Genomic DNA, 24,058 nt, shown 5'->3' on the forward strand with positions numbered 1-24,058 from the left:
TTTATTTGGATCGCAAGGCCTTTTGATGGGGGGGGGGGGGGAATTTTTTCTTGTGAGAATGAGAAAGATAGGCATTGAAGTGGTAGCATAACATGCCGTGGTGGCTTATTCTCTTCAAAAAAATTAAAAAAGGGGTCATGTTCTTTGTGCCGCAGTGCTGGCTGTGTCCAGACACATGGGTCTACCACTCAAGAGGGAGGGTGGCCATTGCGCCCACCCCCATGTGTCTGGGCGCAGCCTCCCCCCCCCCGACACAGAGAACATTATCCTAAAAAAAAATTAGATAAGGAAAAGAATAAGCCTTGGGTATTCGATCCATGACCTAATTACAAAATTAAAAAAGGGGTCATGTTCTTTGTGCCGCAGTGCTGGCTGTGTCCAGACACATGGGTCTACCACTCAAGAGGGAGGGTGGCCATTGTGCCCACCCCCATGTGTCTGGGCGCAGCCTCCCCCCCCCCCCCCCCCAACACAGAGAACATTATCCTAAAAAAAAATTAGATAAGGAAAAGAATAAGCCTTGGGTATTCGATCCATGACCTAATTACAATCAGCCACGGATCTTAGATATGATTACTCCTCCCCTCACGGTATGACTGGATGAGCCAATCATCACTGTCCACATGATAACCCATTGCATTGCGTGGCTGCACCATGATAAGCTCTCCGTGATTTTTATAGGAATTCAAGAATTATTTAATAGAAAAAAATCCTCAACAATACCTAATCTGGCATTGTACTGCAGTGAAGGCCTGAGAGCTCGATACATGGAAGATGCAACATCCAACGGTGCCAAGCTTGAGAAGAAAGAAAAGAAGAAAAAAAAAAAAACAAAAACTGCCTTGCATTGAACTCGCATTGTTGTATGAATATTTTTCCATGTGTCGAGCTCTTGGGGCTGCACTGCAGTGCACCTCCAAATGCCCCCACTGCAGAGGATTTTAATCCTCTAAAACTCCAAAATCCAAACAATTCTTTGATGCTCATCCTCTTTCTGATAAATGTTTCTTTTGCCCTAAAATGGCATGGCCTAATATGAGATTGATCATATCAATGTATTCATGGAAAAAAAAAATCCTTTTCAATTCCCTACAAGTGTAGTGTGATGCAATTCGGGGTTGAGAGCTTGACACCTAGCAGGCGCAAGTGCACGACATCCAATGGTGCCGAGTTCAAAAAGATAGAGAAAAAAAAAATCGGCTCAATCGACCTTGGACTATTGGATGTCGTGACTCGTGACTACCAGGTGTCAACCTCTCAACCCCCAAATTGCACCGCATTTGGCGATCAAGGAATTGGATAGGATTTAAATTCCCGATTTATATTGGTGTTAAGTATGAGTTAGGGGTGTCAATCGGTCGGTTTGGATTCAGTTCGGGTTGAGATGGAATCGGTGTAGGAATGGTGAATCTAAAACCAAACTAGTAAGGAAAGTTCGGCTTCGGTTCGATTCCATTTTGGTTTTGGGTTCGTATCGATTTGTTATCAGAACGGCTTCACTTTTGGCCCAATTGAACATACATATTAATGCAATGACTATGAAAAAATCTGATTTTTTAATAGGTTTCAGACTGTTATCGGTTTATTATCCGGGTAGATGAGTTTAGTTTTGGTTTATGTCGATGTCGTGCTTTTTCTGTTTCTAGTGTGATTCGATTTGGTTTCGGAGTTGTAATACCCCAATCCAAAACTTGTCCAATAAGGCCTTGGTTTGGTTCAGTGCGGGTCATTTCGATTCGGTCCCAATAAGATCGTACGATATAAATATGTTTTTTTATGAAAATAAACGTGATTTTGATATGTAATCGGCCGATACGGTCGATACAATCAGTATCAGTATATCTATGCCAGGATCCCCTTTTGTATTTTCCCGGTAGATAGGCACACTCTCTAGTCTCTATTTCGCAGAATCCCTGGAGAAAAATTCCCAAGTAAGGGTTCAGATCGAAGCCTACGGTTTTCATTTGAAGAAAAAGTCTAAAGGTATTATCTATGGACGGCCTTGGGCTTAGTCCGTCATTTTATTAATATATGATAGGAACCGCACAACACAACAGGGTTAGTAGGTTATACTTCGATTGGAGCTAACTGCCCAGCAGAGAGGAAGGAAGAAGGAAGAAGAGGAGATTCATGGCGTCTGCGGCAGGTTCGACTGCGGCCGTCCCCTTCTGGAGGGCAGCGGGCATGACTTACATTAGCTACTCCAACATCTGCGCGTCCCTCGTTCGGAGTTGCCTCAAGGAGCCTCACAAGACCGAGGCCCTAAATCGTGAGAAAGTTCATTTCGCCGTCTCCAAGTGGGCCGACGGCAAGGCTGAGAAACCCAGTATGTTCTTCCGCTCCCCTCCGTGTTCTTTCTTTTATTTTTTTTTCCCTCTGACATTCGTGAATGATCGATCGATCGATCGTTGTGGCAATCTTTTTACTGATACTTGTGGATGTCGTGTTTTGTCGTTTCCGATTCCTGCAATTCTTTTTAATTCTGTCGAATCTGAAGTTAGGTCAAAATTGTTTTCCGTCTGCATTTATTTAATTTTGAAACTGGTAATTTGCTTTAGATTTTTATTCCATAATAAATACGTTTCTTTTAGTGACCTGTGACTGACCGATCCAAATCAGTATGGATGGCTATGAACTTCCTGAGCCAGGGAACTCCACTCCATGATGGTGAAAAAACTATGCTTGGAGATGTACCGATCAATCTTGAAATGAAGAGAGGCCATTTTTGGTGTTCCCATCAATCCATTTTCATCCCTTTGCTTAACCGCGTTGAGCCTTTATTTCCTCTCTGAAACCCAAAAGCAGGACATTTCCACCCGAGCAAATGTGGTTATTCTGGTAGCCATGTTCTGCTGGGAATCTTGGCCTTCGATTGTGTTTTTAAGGGACTGGCGAGATAATTTGTGAATGCAAATCCAGTTTTGGAACTTCTGTTTTGACTGAATCCCATATTCTTTGAAGGCTCCCCACGTGGACCTGTTGTTTTAGTAACAGCCACGCAGAGAGAATCCCATATTCTTCGACCGATCCCTAGGTTGACCTTATGTTGTAGAATGTTTTACCCATTCTACATCAATACATATGGAAGTAGGAAATGTTCTTATGCCTGGTGTGGTTTATAAGTAATGACATGAAATAAAATTTCAATTGGTAAGCAGAAGTGAAGAGAAATGGGGATGAAAGCGATTTTAATTTGATCGGGAACAGACATTTTGAGATGTAGAATGATTTTCACTGTGAAAATTAATGTTTTGGTGGTACTTCTGTACAGAATGAAAATGGTATTTTCAAGTAAAAGTTTACCCAAGGAGGGGGAGGGGATGTTGGCCCATGCTAAAGTTGCATCACACCCAAATATGTTGAAAAATAATTCTCAATGTAAATTTTTCTTATTTTACTTCAATTTGTCTGTTTTCACTTATTTCACTTCTGACCCAATGGCCTTTAGTCTATGGACGTAGATTTGATTTTGATTGAATGAGAGAGTGCAGGCATATTTTTAGCAGCATACCTTTTCTCAGAAGCTGTGGTTAGAGCTTCTTTCATGCTACTGTTACTATTACCTACTGTCAAGAGTTTTATCTATTTTGGCCCTTTTATTTAGATCATGAGTTCTTGATTTGAAGTTTGTGTCCTTGATGTTGGATAGTCTTATAACCGTCTTGCCTTTTGTGGGTAATAGGCTTAATGTAAGAAATCCCTACCTTATTAAATCATGGATATATTTGCTATTCCAACCATTGGATAGGGAGGATATGGTTTGGATTAGCCACATGTCAAACGTCATAGCCAAATTCAATCAAATTCCTCTCATGCGTTAGGATTCATCCCTTGTATATATTTGCACACCTACTGGTATGCTGTCCACTATTGTGCACTCTCCTTCAGATTTTTCAGTGTTCTATTTTACCAGTTGGCAAATTCCGTTTGGGCTGAAATTTGATATGTGAGCATTGAGCAAGGGACCTTGGGGTCTACCTGTCTACAAAATTTGAACCCGAATTGAGCTGCCACATGGCAGATGAGCTCATTTAATGTGTGAACAATCCCCACCCATGGAGGACATGCTGCCATCATAGAACTGGGCTTCCCCCCAAAAAAAAAAAAAAAAAAAAAAAAAAAAAAAAAACCAACCATACCCTACTCTACTAGGTTTCTGGTGTGGAGTCACCTGTTGGGATGTTGGATAAGACAGTCAGGCTATTTGACTGATGGTGATTGTCATGTTAGTAAAACCCTAAAGTTTATTATTCCAAAATGATTTGGTAGGAAATATTATCCAATTGAAACAAATGTAGCTTAAAGATAGAGAATGGTTTTTGAACAGAAAAGAGAAACATCTTCAAAGAGAGATCAAATAGGGTTTTTGACGTGGGGAAAATAGGTGCATGATAAAACAAAGCTTCTGGTTAGGCAGAGGATTATCGTAGGTTGATGCAATATGTTGTGCTTCTGTTACTGCAGTATCTTGACTTTTTGTTACCAATGGTTGGATACTTTACGAAACTGCCATTAATCATTCAATTTGAGTTACTTATCAATCTTGTGGGCCCATAGCAACCCAAATTTAGTGTTCCCTAACCTTGGGTTGTATTAGTTGTTTAGGGTTGAGGAACTAGGAGGATTTTTTTCCTCTAAGGTTCCCTCACCCATACGGTTGTGAGGTTCTCTTTAGGGATGTTCGACACGTGTCAGAGAGAAATCCAACGGCACGATGGTGATTCCCAAACAACGAGTGACTCTCTCTCTCTCCTCTCTCCTCTCTCCACTCTTTCCTCAAAACCACTCTCTTCTCTCTCCTCTCTCCTCTCTCCACTCTATCCTCAAAACCACTCTCTTCTCTCTCCTCTCTCCACGTTTGCTGCAACTCTCTCCTCTCTCTCTGCTCTTCCTGTTCGTTTTTCAAGATTACCTCTTTCTGGTTCTCTTTCGACTTTCAACTTCAATCAATCGGTAATTTATCTTTGTGCTCTTTTTCTCTGTTTTTTTTTGTTCGTTTTTTAATACTCTCTTTTTGTTTAGTGTTCATGTATGTCTAGTCTACCTTCTGAAATGGGTAGAAGTGTAGAACAGTTTCAGAATTTTTCTTCCTTCTTTCTCCATCCATCCGTCCTTGGTGGTTCCATAAACGATATTCCGTCCTCCACCATCCATGTGAAGAGCTGGGGACAGTTCGACTTCGATTAACTTTCCATATTTAATAACAAATTCTTCCTCCTTATTTTCGAAGAAGAAGAAGAAGAAAGTGGCAAATTTTGTAAATTAATGGGAAATGAAAATGTGACTAAAGAAGTAAATTAATGATCTGTTATCTGGGAAAAGAAGGGGACTGGTAAACAGATGGAGATATCGTGTGCGGAGGTTGAGGTTCATAAATATAGCAATGGGGGATTGTGGGGTTCAATCGTTTGGTCACAAGTGATCCTGGTGATCCCCGTTGGCTCATCAATTGTTCATTGCTTGGCGGTTGAATTCTGAGTTTGCTCAAAGATATTGAATGGGTATGTATGTTCATTTTGTAGGTAGCTTTGTGATATATTGTTCCTGAAATTCAACCCCTTTTGTTACCCCTTAATAGTTATAAGATCAAAAGGGTTTATTTTCTTTTCTTCTTTCATTGCTCATTCCTTGTGTTAACATTGTTATACTGGTATGAAAAACGAACAGGAAGAGCAGAGAGAGAGAGAGAGAGAGACGAGAGAGGAGTGAGACGAGAGAGAGGAGAGAGACGAGAGAGTTGCAGCAAACGTGGAGAGAGGAGAGAGAAGAGAGTGGTTTTCAGGATAGAGTAGAGAGAGCAGAGAGAAGAGAGTGGTTTTGAGGAAAGCGTGGAGAGAGGGAGGAGAGAGAGTCACTCGTTGTTTGGGAATCACCATCGTGCCGTTGGATTTCTCTCTGACACGTGTTGAACATCCCTAAAGAGAACCTCACAGCCATATGGGTGAGGGAACCTTAGAGGAAAAAAATCTGAACTAGGATTGGCCTAGCTTGGAACTTCGATATCAAAGTGGTTTGACTCCCCTTTTCCCAATAAATCGATGGCATTACACCATTGGGATACAATCCCTTGCTTGCACCTCCCTACTCTTATTCCATATTTTAACCTCATTACAAGGTTTTATTCTTTACTTATGAAAGGTATCGTCCCTTAAGAAAGCTCTATGCATGCAAGCCTATAAAGACTGAGGCTCATTCAGAATCCACCATGTTTATTTATTTTTTGAACAGGAGGGTGTGGTGTCTAGTTGCACTAATCTTTTGAAATATTAAACATCCAAATTATTGGTCAGCAAATTTTATTCCTGGTAAAAAACTATGATGCAGTAGTTATCTAATGGATGGATAAGTACTCTAAGCTTTGGAATCCTGAGCCTAGGAAGAATTCTTACCCCAAGTTTTAAGGTTGTGGGTTCTATTCTAGGCCTATATAAGAGCTGGCCCGTATGTTTAGTTGGGCCAAAATTAAGTATTGGGTTTGTTATATTGGAGGTTGGGCCTTTTACTTTTATGGGATAATGTTGTTGTGGGTTTGGTCTGCTCACAGGATTAGTCAGAGTGTGTGGTAGAGTTACTTTTTTATTTCTTTTCGAGCCCTAGTTGTGTTGATTTTTTGGTTTTGTGGGTGAATGAGTATACATGTAAGTGTTAATCAAAAAGCCAATCTTGAGATTTGCGAATTGGCGCTTTGATTATCAGTTTGGGTAACTCGATGTGAGTTTTGTTGGGCTTTTGGATGCCATTGATTGGTTCAGCTAAGGTCTGATTAGTGAATCTCTCTCTCTCATAGTGCTTCTCTTCTCTTCCCTTCTTCATCAGTTCTGAGTTTGATGCTTCGATCTTCTCATTTGCAGGTCAGTGTTGCTCCTTTCTTCATAGTGTGCAATGCACTGTTTCGGGTGTCAAATTTCATCATCTTCTTCTGATTAATTCTGTTAGGAGTTAATTCAGATTGCTCTGAAAGTATATCGGATCTTCTAGAATTATTCTTTCATAAATCTGAATCTTTCCTTTTACTTTATCGGTCTATATTTTCATATTCTCTCTTGCTGCCCTTTTTTCTGTTAGTTTTCTCACTAGGCCGATCGCAACCCCTGTTCTTCAAGAGAAATGGGTAATTTTGATATTAATTGACTAGTCTGGACAGAGAACTCGACTGGAGTTCTCAGGTCTTAGATCGTTGGTTATTGAGTAGTTGATTTTTTTTCTTTCCATTTCTTAATTTTGTTTGCTTCTAATCTAGTTTCCTCAATTTTCTATGTTCTGATTTCTGTTTCTATATTTTATTTTCTCTTATTCAGTCCTTCATCTGAGTCTTAAATTCTCTTACATCAGTTCTTTGGTTCCAGCCCCTTCACGCCCAGCAACCTCCTCCATGGTTGCTTGTTTAGGGTTCTTGTAGCCCTTGCTCTGCGATAAATTAACTCTGCCCTGCTAAGTCTGGTTTAGAACTAGGGTTCTACAATTGAAGCAGTCCTCAAAAACTGAATCAAATTCAAATCGACTTGGAAGTGCACTAGGTTGTGGTAGAAGTAGGGTTATAGGAGAGAGAAAACTAGCTGTTTTAGTACTAAGAGGGTAAATACGAATTAGTGTCTGAGGTGAAATTAAGGTTAGGGATGATTAAGTGGGAATGGCGGTGGATGATTTTAATAGGGTGGGTTGAAGATGTGCTTGATTTTTGTGAAATTGGATATGAGGTTTGAAGCCTGGAATTGGTTCTATTATGTAGAGACGGAAAACAGTAGACATGTGAAATCAGTCCAACAGCTAGGGCTTCAATGGTAGATGAATGGGTGAAGGTGAGGGTGACGTGACCAAGTAGCAGTGGTTTGGCGGTGGTTGATGGATGAAAAAAAAAGGTCTGGTTTAGAGGTTTAGGCTGCTGCAGCAGCTCACAGAAACTTGAAAGTAAAAGAGAACAAGGCATGAATCCAAATATGGTTGGAGGAATCGACCTTCAACGGGGGTGCTTATAAATCCACGCAGCAATGGACAAAGTTAGAGAGGAAACAATTCATTTCATTTCTTTTACTATTTAAAAAAAAAAAAGAGGGGGGTACACTTTGCTGCAAATTAGCTCCATTCAGACTATTAAACAGGCCATCTAGTTGGACGTGCATAATATAAAACATAAAAAGCAATAAAGCCCGAGGCCCATAAACCCAGTGGCTGCTTGTATGATAATGCCCTTGCTGCATCAAAAGAACTTCAACTGGACATACGTTCTATAACATACCCAACCTATGACAACTGTTTCAGTCCCATATATCTAATGACCTAGACATCACACCTGAAGTAACACCCTATGTGGCGCCAGGGACCAAATATTCCAGAAGGCTTGCATCACATATTGCTCTTTTCCAAAGTTCTTGCAGTTTTTCTTGCCAGCATATAAACTTCCTTTGAAACTTGTGAATCCTGATAGAGAATAGGATGATGTGAATAGAAATATTTTTCCAAGATAAAAGCTGCTTCTCAGTCCCCCCTTGTGTTGGAGTGGGCCATTTGAAATTCTCTGTGATCTTAGGGGTGGTATAACAAAAGATTCTTAATGGTCTACTCAGTGCAGATTCATCACAGCATTTGGTGAGACTGGTTGATGTTTAACAATTGTGCCAGTCAAACTAAAGATATTTAGCAGTCTCCTCTCTGTCAGGAATCATCACAGTAAATGGTGATATTATGGTTGATGGTTGACAATTATGCAAGTAAACTCTTGTGAAGAATAAATATCATGTGCAAAGAGAGTGGTTGATCGTATTTCGTGCGTATGATAGAAAGAGTTTGATTAGATGTTCAGAAAACAATGTATAGACTGGATGGTTAAAAATATCGTATCTGCTAATTTTGGACTTGCTCTCACTAATGAGATTCATTGAATGGTTGTTAGTTTTGGTGTATTACTAGTCCTGCGGCTTCAGAATCATGTTTTCCCATTTTATTGTGGGTTTTGCTGGAGAATCGCTGGCTTCACACTTAAAAAAACAAGGTTGATGTAGTCATTTTGATTGTAAATGACCATCCATAAGAAAATAATCATCTTGATTTCACATGCAACGTTGTTGGTTCCATTCTGGATTACTGTAACCATCCATGAAGTGGTATTTCTGAGCCCGCTTGTGTTTAATGATCATGTCTTGTATTGTCATACATGCAAATAATGGGCATTGGAGCCTGTTTAATTGTTTCATTGATACTACTGGGTGGCTAATCCCGAACACATTATTATTCTATTATTTCTTTTGTAGTAAACCAGTGTAAGGGTAAACTTGATGTGATGCATCTCATTGTCTTCAAGTTGGAATCCGCTTGATTAGATTGGGATGTCCTTCCCCAAGACACAATGTTGGTGCATCTTCTTATTCTAGTCACCCTTTGGACTGCCATGGAGATTTGCCGGGTCGGGGTCCATTTTAGTCTTTGAATTTACATGGATGGACCTGGTGGGCGATGTCATGACAACTCGCGACTCCTGGGTACATTAGTAGTTGATTATATATGGTCCAGTGTAGCGTTTGATTCTTAATCTTTAGTGTACTAAATCTCTATGAAGTGTGATTGGTTAAATTTAATGATATAGAATCATATACTTTGCGCAGTGCATGTATTACAAGCTCAACTGAATGAAACTGGAAAAAAAAATCTCTCAACAATAGTATGGTGGATGCATCAATCTAATTCTTCTCTATTTTATTTTCTAAGCACATACAATATACTTCATTTGCATGCTTTCAGTATCATGTTCCTAATGAATTATTTCTCTGTTTATCAGCCCTTCGCTCGGATACGCCTGGAGAGTGAAAGGAGAGTGGATTGGCTCTCATGTCTTAAGAGGCAATGCAGGCAATGCAAATCCGCCTCTATGTGTTCTTGGATTGGTTGATTTATTTTCTTGGGAGTTAAAAAAAAACATCACCTATTTTGGGTTTGGAAAGATAATGTACTTGCAATAAGAAAATTCATGTTAGTCTTACTTTTGAATACAATTTTTCTTTTAATCTACTAAACTGAAGTTTTGAATTAAACGTTTTATAGACTTTGCCCATCACAATCTAAAACACCTGTGTGTATGGAATGCTAAATAGTAATTTTACAGTGTCAGTATGCATGCACAAACATGTGCATGTGAGAAATTCAGCTCAACTCAAGGGCATGGTTCTAAGTATTGGTATCGTATCGTTCGTATTGGGTGATATGTATTGGTTTTGTTAGTTGCCGATACTGATACCATGCTGATACCATATCAATAGCATGGTATGGATAACGGGTAAAGTGGTTAAAACATTCATTTTTTAAGGAAATTCAGGAGGATTTTTGTCCGATATAGCCTATCCAGGCCATTACCGCATTGATTTTATGGGTTATCGATACAGTGCACTAAAACCATGCTCAAAGGTGCGTGGAGCCGTGGAACTTGCAAGTCCACAGGTTTCCTCCAGTCCAGATTTTATTGTTATAAACTATTTTTCATCATTCATTTTCCTTTTTTCTTCTCACTCATTTCCCATCCCTCTTTTCTTCATCGCCTCAGTTCTTTTTTGTCTCTTAGTTTTCCTAACTTTGTTTTATTTGGATCCATTTAACCTAGGTTGAGCTTCTTCTTGTTGAATATTTATAAGGGGTTAGGCTTGTATGTCTAATTGTCTAATTGTCTAATTGCTATTCGCTTGGTGTTCACTTTTTTCAAACTAGTCATCTCATGCTTTAGACCTCCTGAGATATTTTTAAGAGGGATGTAGGCTTATGTCTAATTTTCTAATTGCTATTCGGTTGGTGGTCACTTTTTTCAAACTTTGTCATCTCATGCTTTAGACTTCCTGAGATATTTTTAAGAGGGAGGGGATAGATATCCCATCCCATTCATGGTTCCAAATATCGGTATCGATATGTACCGGTTTTACTAGTCATCGATGTTGATACTATATTGATATCATATTGATAATACGGTACAGACAAGGGGTAAAATGATCCAAAAATTTATTTTTTAAGAAAATCAAAAAATAATTTTGTTCCATACAACCGATCCAGGCTGATCGTTCTGATACCGTACACTAAAACCATGATCCCATTCTAAAATTCGGTATCCAACTTCGAACATCACGAATCTCGAGTCCCTTTACTTGCTTTGTGGATTGATAGCTCATTCTTTTCTATTCTCTCTTTTCACGTTCTTGGAATTACTATATTCCTGTCCCTTTGTATCGCCCAATCTTTTCGTCATTTTGTCCAGGAAGGTGAGTGGTTTTTTATTTATTTTTTGGTGGGGAAGAGGGATAAAATGTTTTTTTTTTCTTTCCAGAAAAGTGTGTGGTTGGAGGATTAGAAGAAGGGTGAAGGCGGGATTTAATCCCAAGATCTGACCAAATCAAACTGAGATCCTTACCATCGGAGCAGTTACTGCTCACTTTTCACTAGTAAATCCCAAACTCTCATTAATATCCCCTTATTTAACGATTCTCTTCCAACCATGATTTCAGGAATCAATATCGGATTGGCTGATTTGTATCGGTATCAATGGAGATCTATATCGTTTTTTGACCGATCCCATATTCATGGATCGAAACAAAGAAAAATAAAAATGAAAAAAAAATCACTTTTTTGAAGGAAACAGGGGTAAATCTGTTGGATCCAGACCGATACGATTGGATATTAACCGAGACTGATACCGATTACCAAAATCCTGCTCCCAACAGTTATTTTATGGATTTCTGATGATCTCATGGGATTATTATATCTGAACATGTCATCTACACGAGGCCTTGATCGTCCAAATTCCTCTAAAGTAAGGGGGATGAGAGATTTCTTTTTTGACATGTAAAAAACAAAATGAGCGATGTTTTCTGCCCTGGGGCGCAGGCTACGCCTAGACACATCAGACAAGATGGAGTGATCATTTCAATCATTTAGGGGGGTGAGGCGGTCATTTCGCCCTCCCCCATGTGTCTAGGAGCATCATCGTGCACCCCCCATGCTGAGAAAATTTTCTCAAAATAAAATTATTTTGATGTGATTGGAATGGATCACCAAAAGAATGTGTGAGGTTAGCGTTTTTGCATTTTCAAGGGACTATAATTGCTTTGTTAATCGGCATGCCGCCCTTAACATTTGAACTCCAATTGATTCTATAATGATAGAAAAATATGCGTTAAGTTGTATATGTAATGATTCTTATTCTACATTTCATGCATTGATAAAATTTGCATAAAATTTATTCCATGGGAGTAAATTTAAGTGACGGTCAATGTTCTCATATATGTGCAAGGGCATTGAGAGGGTATTTTGAAAAACATACTAAAACTCTACAGAATTTTTAAACCCTAGGATGATGTGGTGAGCCTTCTAACGTGGTAGAAGAAAACTTTCATCTTATTCTTTGCCTTTCACCTTGTGAAGAGGTTTATAATTACCATGACCAATTTTTTTTTTATGAAATAACATGACTCAAATTTGGTTTGATAGAATAAAGAGATAGAAATGATTTTTTTTTTTTTTTTTTTAATTTGTGGATTGCGAAAATAGATGGTGAAGAGGATTATAAATACCATGACTCAAATTTGGTTTGATAGGGAAAAAAAAAATTTAGAAATGATGCGTCTAAATTTTTGGAAATGTCGAAAATAGATATTGAATTAAACCATTAGGTTTTGCCTGTTTACGAGTAGGAAAATGAAATTAGATGAAAAATAGAACTCTTTTAATTACAACTGTGTAATTAACTTAAAATATCACCTATAGTGATAATTACAAATAGATCTACATCTTTTATGTTATCCTTTTCAAATTCAAGTAGTTTAGGCTGAAAATGAAATAAAGTTAAACTTGTCGGGTTCCTCTTCACATAGAGGGGACCCATGAAAGAGTAAATCTCTCTCTCTCTCTCTCTCTCTCTCTCTTGTCTTTTCTTAGTTAACCATTCCACCGACGAGGATGGACCCAAATTTCAAACACATAAAATATGAGGAATGTGCAATCAGTCAAATCTAAGTTCAACTATTAAAGAAGAAGAAGAAATTTGAAAAGGGTGTTGCACCGGAGTTCAGATCTGAACCCTCCATGGGGTGTGGGAGGGGTCAGATTTGTCCCCACCCATCTCCATGTGCGTAGTTGATCCGGATTTGTTGCACTGCCCGCTTGAATAGATTTTTGTTTTTTTAAATAATATTATTGAATGATGCAGCATGAGGAGCACAATGCTTCCTAATTACAAAGATCCTGAAACCAAGGAATGGATAATGGTAAGATTATCTTACGTGCCATAAAGATTCATTATAAGATTCTACCAATCTTATATGTTTTTAAGTGCTTCTAGATACATTTGTAATAGTTTCAATTTTTGTGAAGTGTATTTTTTTTTTTTTTTAACCAAGGGGAGTTGGCTCAATGGTAAAGAGTGGGCAAACCGTAAACTCGGACATCCTAAGTTTGAATCTCACTACCCTCACCTTGGGTCAACCATCACTCTATCTCAAGCCTATTGACTGCTGTGACAGAGGTTTCGTGTGACAGTAAGCGTGGTGACTGTCCTGTTTTCAAAGGATTAGTCGGGTCAATGTGTGCGGATACCTCTCATTATCAAAAAAACAAAACAAAAAGGAAGTGTACAATAGTTTTTCTTCATCTACATAATTGAGTAGTCTCTTGAGAAAGATTCCTTACTTTAATGAATTATGGAGAAATGGACAATGATGCTTACTAAATCTTAATGATAAACTGTCAAAGAAGTCATTTTATGAATTTCATTTTTCTTTAGCAACTTGGAACTAGTTCTGTCCATAAAAACTTATGATCAAGATTACATTATCAAAAGCTGGTAGATTGATAAGTGCATGGATAATCTAAAATGAAATAAGGAAAGAGAAGAGAAAAAAATAGGGAGAGAAAGAAGGAGAGAGAGAAAATAGGGGATGAGTTTGGCTTAATTAGGAGGAAGCCGATCTTCTTGACTTTACGGAGGAAGTCATGCCTCTTTCTCAATAGAGAATTTTTAGGGATTCAATTCATATCCATTCACTTCACTTGCTCCTATTAAATAAGCTTAAAAACAATTAGTTTTAAATCCTACAACTCCTCCACAAAACCACCCACGTACAATACAGCCCCCATTATCTTTTAACTCCTTCCCATTAATTATATATAAATAACTACTAATAACTAAAATCTTAATTATTAAAAATATTCTAATTATTAAAATAAAGGCATGTAACATTCCATCCCTCTTTGAATCGTCCTTGTCCTCAAGGACAATAAAATTGAGGAAGCGTCCGCCAGGATCCCATATCGTAATAGGAAAAATCCCAATGAATGAATCATGATTAGTTATCTCATGGTTTGTCGATCTCATTGAAGGGAGTGTTATCACCATGAAGGAAGCGGAGAATGAATTGCATTGCTTGAGATTCTTCTTCTTCTTCACTTTCTCCTTCATCATCATCATCTTCTTCTTCTTCACTTTCTCCTTCGTCATCACCTTCTTCTTCTTCTTCTTCTTCTTCACTTTCTCCGTCTTCATCTTCTTCTTCTTCTTCTTCACTTTCTCCTTCCTCAACTCCGCCAAACTTTGTTGAACGCGTTGATAAACTTTAACCATCTCGTTGGAGATCGTCATCATGTTTCGAATGGATGAACGCATGACCTCAATGATCTCAATCTTCATACCCATAGCCATAGGATCAATAGGCTCTGAGACCAAATGATAAATGCACGGATAATCTAAAATAAAATAAGGAAAGAGAAGAAAAAAAAATAGGGAGAGAAAGGAGAGAGACAAAATAGGGGATGAGTTTGACTTAATTAGGAGGAAGCCGATCCTCTTGACTTTACGGAGGAAGTCATGCCTCTTTCTCAATAGAGAATTTTTAGGGATTCAATTCATATCCATTCACTTCACTTGCTCCTATTAAATAAGCTTAAAAACAATTAGTTATAAATCCTACAACTCCTCCATAAAACCACCCACGTACAATACAACCCCCATTATCTTTTAACTCCTTCCCATTAATTATATATAAATAACTACTAATAACTAAAATCTTAATTATTAAAAATATTCTAATTATTAAAATAAAGGCATGTAACATAGATTCTCGTCCAATCAACGAGTTTGTCTCCTTCATAATAAAAGAAAATGGCAAAAAGAACACTACCAAGTCTCGTGGTCCATATACTAATTTGAGGTCAATGAGAGCACGGAAAAAAAAAATCCTCTGCAATGTCTTAATATTGCAGTGCCTTTCAATTCGGCCTGAGAAATTGACACGTGAAAGATATAACATCCAATGATGCCGAGCTTGAGAAGAAAGAAAAAAAAAAAACTAGATCAATCGAGCTCGCACAGTTCGATGAAGTATCTTCCACGTTTTGAGCGCTTAGACCCAAAGTATAAGGCACCATAAGATGAAGGAATTGGAGAGGATTTTAAATCCATGAGATCAAACATGAGGCATCATTTTATAAGGGGTGTGATTGTATTTTAGGGGGAGGCTGTGTTTGGGTGTAGGGTGCACGTGATTAGTCAGCGTTCTTTTTCCCAAAAATAATTATTGAATCAGTTTTGTTTCAGCCAAGGTGAAGACAGCTATGGTTAACTCTCACCCCAATTTTTTATGATCTAAAATATTTTTTTTTAAGTACGGTTAAAGGTCAGGTGAGGTGGATGAAGAGATTCTATCTTCACCATAAATAAAAAATAGAATCTGGGTCCGAAAAGTTATAGCCTAATCCACAGGTTTATTGTACGGTCAAAGTGCTAGGGAATCAACTCCCCGTGAAGGCTGTGAGAGAGAGAGAGAGAGAGAGAGAGAGAGAGAGAGAAAAGAGTAACGATGCTGAGTGGTCAGATTCGTGGTGACTCACCACTTATCTGAACCTTTGCATCATCACCTTTTAACCTTTTCAGTTTGTTAGTTTGTTAACAAATGGTTCTGTTGGTCAATTCATCACTTTTGTCCAGGAAGAAGAAGAAAGAAGGAAGGCTTGGAATAGCAAAGAATCACAAGTGCTTTCATGCAAAGGAAATCATGGCGTCATCGCCTACGTTAGCTACCTGAAATACATGTGGGCCTCGTGTAGATGTTTCCTTCTCCTCCCCAACTCCCCATTATTGATTTCATGTTTTACGTTGCCTTTGCTTAAAACAGTGCACTGCAGCACCGCTGTGTCATCATGTGGTGCAGTAATAGTCATGTGTGCACAGTGGGTTAGTGCGGTGCAGCAGCGGCCATATGTGCATAGTGGGCCAACTGTGCACACATGACCATTGCTGTGCCGCACGATAGCACAACAGCACTGCAGGTGCACAGTAGCAGATAAAAATTCTAAAAGAGATCTCAATTCCCTACTCACAAGACTATATTGTTTGGCAATAAATAAATAAAATTTTTATTTGGCCATGAAAAAGAAAGTGAATAAAAAGGTCAATCCAATCCCGATACCGAGCTTATTAGCTGCCCTGTGTCTAGGTGAAGGAGTTGCACGCCGCACCTGATTAGGTAGTTAGCGTTCTTTTTCTTCCCCTTAATTTTCAAGGGAAAAAGACTTGACGGTGTGTCCCCTACGCTTTCTCACATAGGGCAGTGAAATAACTACTCCACCCCTCTCCTTGGATGCCTGTCTCGGTGATCCCATTGGCCCCACATTTGCTTGAGGGCCATGAATACTGGCAGCCATGGTTTTAGGTATAGTATTGGATCAGGTATCGGTCACCTACAAAACTAATATGATACCGATACAATGTAGGTAAGGATCGACTGTATTCGACACATTTGCCCTTGATTTCCTTAAAAAAAATAGGTTTTTTTTAAACTGTTTTACCCCTTTTCCGTACCATGTCACCGATACGATATTGGCACAATATCAAAATCGGGGACAAGCAAAACTATTACGTATCGCTTGATACGATACCTGAAGTTATCGACTATCTTTTGGTGGAAATTGATAGTTTGCAATAGCAACAATCTCCACAAATTGAAATTATTACTATTGTTGAGGAGAATAATAGTGTGGTTGACTCCCGAGCCCGGATTCTCTCCAATGTCATTGAAGAGGATTTCTCCCCAATAACGCTCTCTCAAGGCCACATTTCATAGCCATTCACGGAGACTTAACTCGGTTCTTCATTTTTTTTTTCTTTTTTACTATTTATCTTTTTCCTCTCTCCCTCTTTTTAAGGAATCCAAAAAACGTAATTGAATAGTAAATAGGTAATTAAATCCAAAATCTAATCTCAAATCTCTCTCTCTCTTAAGTTTAGAATCTTATCCCAAATCGAAATCTCTTTCTCTCTCTCTCTCTCTCTCTCTCTCTCTCTCTCTCTCTCTCTCTCTCTCTCTCTCTCCTTATGCGAAATAATCCTGCAACTCACATTGGTTCTGATGAACAACTACCGATTTGGTCTTGCATAAGGATGGTGAGGAAATTATATTGTCAGAGTGGTTACTAATGCGGGATCGGGTATTGGTCACTTGAATCGGATTGGGTATCGATCACCTGTAAAATCGATACAATATCAATATGGCAAGACACTAATTGGTTGTATCAGATAAGTTTACCCTCTGATTTTCTTTTTTTAAAAATAGATTTTTTACTACTATACCCTTTGTCTGTACCATTTGACCAATACAGTATCAACACAATATCAAGATCATAGTTTGAAGAATCAATATCGGATCGGCCAATTTGCATCAGTATCAGTTGAGACTAATACCGATTCCTTGCCGATCCAGTCTCAGTGGACCAGTACAGACAAGGGTAATTTTAAATTAAATAAAAAAATATAATTTTTTTTTAAAGGAAACAAGGGTGAACCTAACCGATTTAAATCGGTAGAGACCGCTATCGATCACTAGAACCCATGGTTTTACTGCATGGTATTGGATCAGGTATTGGTTACTTGCAAAACCAATATGATACCGCTACGATATCGACAAGGATCGGTCGTATCTGAAAAAATTACCCTTGATTTCCTTTTAAAAAAAGATATTTGACTATTTTACCCCTTATCCGTAATGTATTATTACCTAGGGCTGCAAGTTTGGCCCTGTCAGCCTAAACCCGCCCTGAGCCCGAACAGGGCCTAGGCTAAGATTTCTGACCCTGAGGGCGGGTTAGGGCCAGAAATTCCTGGCCCTGAGTCCGGGTCAGGTCGGGTTAGGGTTGAGACCTTGGGTCAACCCGACCCTGATTTTGGCCCTGAAGAAATTTCTTTATTTATTAAAAAATAAAAGGTATTATATGTATATCAAGTACTTAGCACACTTAGCAGTTTGTATTGTGTAAAATCCAATAGCTACCAAAAGGTCTCGGTTCAAGCTTCCTCTCTCACATCTTTGTCTTATAATTTAATTATTGCAGGGCCAGGGCCAATCAGGGTCAGGATCAGGGTTAGGGCGGGCCTGGGCCCAGCTAAGGGCACTCAGGGTTTGGGCTCGGGTTTTAAAAAGCCAGGCCCAACCCGACCCTGTTGCAGCCCTTACTATTACCGATACAATATTGACACAATATCAAGATCGACCACAACCAAAACCGTTACATGTTACCCCGAGCGATAGTATACCGACCTCACAATGCGATAATACCTCAGCCCATGAACTGAGTTGCAGGATATTGACACAATATCAAGATCGACCACAACCAAAACCGTTACATGTTACCCCGAGTGATAGGATACCGACCTCACAATGCGATAATACCTCAGCCCATGAACTGAGTTGCAGGATTGTTTCACAGAGAGATTTTTCTTTTTCAATCACGTTTTACGAATTCCTATAAAAGAGAGAGAAAAAAAAAAGAAAAATAAGAAATAAGACAAAAGAATGAGAAAAATGGAGTTAAATAAGCGTTGAATGGATATGAAACGCGGGCTTAGGAGAGCGTAATGAAGAGGAATCTTCTTCAATGACATTGGAGATCGTTCTCCTCTCAAGTTCCCTGCCCGGTCAGGTGCACAGGTTCCTCTCATAGGTGGGGGAGGATCCGGATTACTGACTGACTGACTCCCTAGCTGAGAGAGCCTTGTCCCTTTTTTTATTAGAATTATGTAATTCAGATACAGGGCTCGCTGATCACGCTTTAATATATAAACCTTTTCTTATTAAAAAAAAAAAGAAATAAAAAACCACATTATGTTGATGCACATTGGCCGAAATGGAGAGGAGTAAAATCCCACTGGGGATCCCTCGCACTGGTACAAGCGTTATGTCACACCCCTATCCCGACAAGGGATAAAATACAATATCAGGGTATGATTGGGGTGACACGCGTCATCCCACCTCACCGCCAGGATCTCGATGCAGTGGCCAACTCACAGTCATAAACCAATATTACAATACAATAATATCAGTGCGAAAGACAAAGGTATATTACATTTCCAACGATCATAAAATAAGCGGAAGCGTTCTGATGAGTTACCTCATGTTCATACGGCTAAGTGATACGTAAATAGTTTGGATGGACATCCCGAATGACCATAGCATAACTATCCCAAAACAAATATAACAATAAATATTTATATAAGGCACGTGGCCCAAAAAAAACAAAAGAAGGGAATAAGTCCCAAGTATCAATACGGCCAGTAGGCACAATCATCATGGGCAACCATCGCCATGATCCTCGATCCACGCTCTCGGCTCCACAGTAATCATCTCGCATCAAAATCTAAAAAGAATGTGTACACGGGGTTAGCTCCACCGAGCTAGTGAGAGAGAAAAGGGGATGCACAATCACACAATCACAAATAGTCCATGGTGCATGCTATTATTAATTTATTTACCACCTAACACACAATGCTAAGTCAATGGGTATATGCTACTGCAATAATGGGGAAGACATTGTGGATCCTTCCATTCTCACCACAATGCAACCTCAATTATTACTATGGAGCCGCGCCGGTCGTAGTCATCACCACCCAGGGCGGACCCGATAACCATTACTACCCCTGGCCTGGCCTCTCTAACTCTCCACAGCGGCGGAGTGCTCGGCTACCCAACACCTAAACCCCTGTTGGTAAGGGTCGTAGCATAGGAAGCGAGCCTAACCACGGATATACTACATGAATCCTATCGTGTTGAGAGGTACATCCGGGTGTGTCAACGTCCCATTCCATCTAACACCGGATACCAGACAACACGGCGCATACTGAGACAAGAATGAGATGCAATATACAATTCCACGTAATTCGGGGTTAGGTGCGACTTCCCAACACCGTAACCCAACACAAATCCATATCATCCAAATCATCATCATCGAATAAGAATAAATGCAAATATGCAATCATGCTTGAATGATAATGTCACAATATAATTCATAAATGCATGAATAAGCAATAGTAAACAAGCTCAACTCACCCAAACCCACTCACCAATTACTTCAAATGGAATTTGTATAAGCGCAACGATTCCGCTCAAAATCACTCCATTGCACATATGTTGGCGCCTATGGAAGTGAATAAGAGTGTGAGAGAGTGTAGGGGAGGCCTCATAGAGAAACCCCACCGTTTACATAAGTTATAAGCCTTAAAAGCGCATCGGAGGCAACGTCGGACTCGCGAGCTGCCTCAGGACCTTGCCTCCGACCTTCCTGCGAGCTCGGGACACATCGGAGGCAAACATCGGACTCACGCAGTCTTGCCTCCGATGCAACCCAAGTGTGATTTCAAGGTCTTTAAAAGCCCAGGGTTGTCCCATTTGGTTCTCTAAGCCTCAAGGGACAAGGGAGGGGTGTCTTGGAGTCTATTTGGGTCTTAGAAACACCCAACATTCAAAGATTTAAGGGGGTTTAAAGGATCAAAAGCTCAAAATCCAGATTTGGGGTTTTCTTTGGTGGTTGAAGCTTTAGAATCAAATAGATTCGAAAGAGGTCAAATAGAGGTCTTTACGAGGTTGTAATGAAATGGGATAGCATCCTACAAGGGAAACTACACATGGCTCGAGCTAACCCTTTGGGTTTCAAAAGAAATCCCCATCTTGGGGCTGCAACCAACGAACCACCCAAGCTCAAACGAGCAAGGGGGAAGAGAGAAAAATGGGGGGAAAAGGGCACTTGGCTTACCTGGTTTGAGGTACACACGATGTACCCTCTTTAAAGCTCCAAACCCAGCGACCATTTCCTTCTTCTTCTTCCCTTCCTTCTCCTTCTTCTCCTCCTTGCCGCCTCCTCTCTTCAAAGCTCTCCTCTCCTTTCACGATTAGGTTAGGAAAGAGAAAGAAAAAGAAAGACTAAGGAATAGTCTTACCCCTCTCTCTCATATAGAAAATCACTTTTAATGGCCTGTTTGGATAAGGCCTCATATGTGTAGGCTAGGGTCTGTTTGGATAGGGTCAAACAACCATCCACCCTTACACAAGCTCTAAAAATCCTAACTTGGGCCCCAAGGCCCACATAAGGTCAAGTTAATAAAAAGGGGTAAGGGTAGGGTCAAACATGGCAGGACACCAATAGTACCTTAGCCACAGGGTCTCACCCACAAGGGTCCTTGTCAGCAGCATTGGATGCAGGGTCGGAGGCAACCAGTAACCTTGCCTCCGATGCGAGTAGGAAGGTGGTTCCCACCATAAGAGGTCAGGGCCTTTGGACCACACTTCGAGGGCTTTGAGAGGGCAGTAAGCACACAATAAAATTTGGTCAACTACTTACCCCTGACACGTCAAGGGGCAACCTCCATGGTCCCGACTAGTTTCCACAGGCAACCTCGTACTATGGTCAATATAGCTGGGTTTGACCACCAGTGAGAACAACTCACCGGCATAAGTGGCAGTGATAACTACACGTCACGGGGAAGAATTAATAATTAATTATACTCCCGGGGTGCGGGTATAACACGTTATCTTTATCCTCTCAATTATACTGTCCGTACTTGACTTCAAGTACATCTAACAGAAAAGATGAAAATGATTATCTTACCCCTTGCTCAAACACACTGCCCAAGATGATGTCGGCATGGGATCCACCTACCTCTATTAGATGTACTTGACGTGATGTATGGTAGATGCACTTGACGTGAAGTACGGACAGTTTAATTGAGAGGATAAAAATATTACATAACCACACAGCTGTCTCTTGGCCTTTATTTATTCCCTTCTTTCTTTCTTCCCAAACAAACCAACACAGCTCCTCTCATCCTCGTTTCCTTACTACGAAGCGCTTCAATCTCGATCTCCCCCTTCTTTCCTTTACCGTCACAGAGAGAAACTGAGGAAACAATGGCAGCCTTCAAGGAAGCAAGAGAAGCAGAGATTCACGTGCTAATGGTGGCATTCTCCGCTCAAGGCCACATAAACCCCATGCTTAGGTTAGGCAATCGCCTCACTTCCAAGGGCTTACACGTTACCCTCGCCACCACCGACGTCGGACGAAACCGTATGCTCAAATCCAACCCTTCCACCACCACCGCATCCAATGACACAAATATACGTTTGGAGTTCTTCTCCGATGGACTCAGCGACGACTTCGACCGCTGGAACCATATCGACCACTTCCTGGACAGCATCGGTAAATTCGGTCCTACCAATCTCTCCAAACTCATCAACGATCTCTCCGGTGACGGTCACCGTCCTAAGTTCTCATGCATCATTTCTAACCCCTTCGTACCATGGGTGGTAGACGTCGCTGCCCAACATAAAATCCCCTGTGCCCTCCTTTGGATCCAACCCTCTGCTCTCTACGCCCTCTACTATCGCTTCTTCCACCACTTGAACTCCTTCCCGACCCAGTCCGACCCGAACCCCACCGTTTACTTGCCGGGTCTCCCACCGCTCCAAACCGCAGACCTGCCAACCTTCGTTCTACCCTCCAATACCATCACTGGCTTCCCCAAGTTGTTGTCCGAGTTGTTCAAAAGCCACATGAAAAAGTTCAAATGGATACTCGGTAACTCATTCTACGAGCTTGAGAAGGAAGTGGTGGACTCAATGGCCCAACTCTGCCCCATCAGGCCCGTAGGCCCACTCGTGCCATCCACGCTTGTAGGACTGAGTGAAGGTCAAGGTGGTGACAATGACATCGGCGTTGATATGTGGAAACCGGAAGAAAAGTGCATCGAATGGTTAGACCGGAGATCGGTATCGTCAGTCATTTATGTCTCCTTCGGCAGCGTCACAGTTCTATCCGAGAAGCAGATGGAGAACATCGCAATGGCTCTCAAAAACAGTGACCGTCCATTTCTTTGGGTTCTCAAGTCAAAGGACAACGCAGTGCCAGTAGGATTACCGGCCGGATTCTTGGAAGAAACGGAAGATCGGGGCTTGGTGGTGTCGTGGTGCACTCAAACGAAGGTGCTGGCTCACCCTGCCGTTGCCTGCTTTATGAGTCACTGTGGGTGGAACTCGACGCTGGAGACGATCGCCGCCGGAGTTCCGATGATCGCTTGTCCACAGTGGACGGACCAGCCGAGCAATGCTAAGCTGATAGTGGATGTGTTTGAGATGGGTGTGCGGGTCGAACCAGATCCAGATGGGATGGTTAGCAAGGAAGAAGTGGAGAGATGCATCGTGGAAATTACGAAGGGGCCCAAGTCGGAGGAAATGAAGAGAAAGGGCGTCCAATGGAAAGAGGCGGCGAAGAATGCCGTGGCTGAACATGGTTCGTCTGATCAGAACATCCAAATTTTTGTGGACGAGATCGTTGGAATGCATTCCTTAGCTCCCTCCATGGCACCCCACTCGATGACGATGACGACTAGTGAAGAATCTCCGATGTTGGAAGGGGCCAAGGGCTAAGCTAAGTTACAATTCAGATCCTCTACAGCGCGTTGCCTGTAGCGGCCTGAGCGGTGCAGACTGAGTTATCGTGCAATGATTGCCATACCCCTATCTAAATGCCTTGCCCGAGCAGGGTTAAGGTGGTCATTGCACATGTGACCTAGTCTGCACCGCACAGACCGCTATGAGCAGTTAGCCATAGAAGATCTGGATCCGCTAAGCTAAGGGCTGTTATCTGGTTTGGATTCCTTTCAAGGAAATTCGTATCACCCGCAATTGTACCCAAACTTCCATCAACCTCCAATGAAATAATTATTTTTGGATTTCAAGGATTATATATTATGGAAAAAGATCCATACGACATCGGG

The 24,058-nt window shown here is 40.6% G+C and overlaps 2 protein-coding genes across 2 annotated transcripts; both read left to right on the plus strand.

The window, feature by feature from the left end:
- The first annotated feature begins 2,046 nt into the window (after positions 1 to 2,046).
- Positions 2,047 to 9,938, plus strand: LOC122657499 (ATP synthase subunit epsilon, mitochondrial-like). Its single transcript, XM_043852215.1, has 2 exons — positions 2,047 to 2,326; positions 9,773 to 9,938. The coding sequence occupies exons 1-2, from the start codon at positions 2,131 to 2,133 to the stop codon at positions 9,799 to 9,801; spliced, it is 225 nt and encodes a 74-aa protein (XP_043708150.1). The 5' UTR covers positions 2,047 to 2,130; the 3' UTR covers positions 9,802 to 9,938.
- A 12,249-nt stretch (positions 9,939 to 22,187) lies between these two features.
- On the plus strand, positions 22,188 to 23,708 carry LOC122658195 (UDP-glycosyltransferase 84B2-like). The gene has a single exon (XM_043853106.1). It carries the CDS (start codon positions 22,194 to 22,196, stop codon positions 23,706 to 23,708), a length of 1,515 nt encoding a protein of 504 aa, XP_043709041.1. The 5' UTR covers positions 22,188 to 22,193.
- Positions 23,709 to 24,058: the final 350 nt, after the last annotated feature.

This window comes from Telopea speciosissima, chromosome 4 (genome assembly GCF_018873765.1).
Source record: "Telopea speciosissima isolate NSW1024214 ecotype Mountain lineage chromosome 4, Tspe_v1, whole genome shotgun sequence".
NCBI lineage: Eukaryota > Viridiplantae > Streptophyta > Magnoliopsida > Proteales > Proteaceae > Telopea > Telopea speciosissima.

What these genes read in the sequence shown, in the direction of transcription:
- LOC122658195 (XM_043853106.1), top strand. Translation starts at nt 22,194, where the DNA reads ATGGCAGCCTTCAAGGAAGCAAGAGAAGCAGAGATTCACGTGCTAATG.
- LOC122657499 (XM_043852215.1), top strand. Translation starts at nt 2,131, where the DNA reads ATGGCGTCTGCGGCAGGTTCGACTGCGGCCGTCCCCTTCTGGAGGGCA. An exon ending in CGGCAAGGCTGAGAAACCCA is followed by an intron (nt 2,327 to 9,772) that starts GTATGTTCTTCC and finishes TCTGTTTATCAG; the next exon opens with CCCTTCGCTCGGATACGCCT.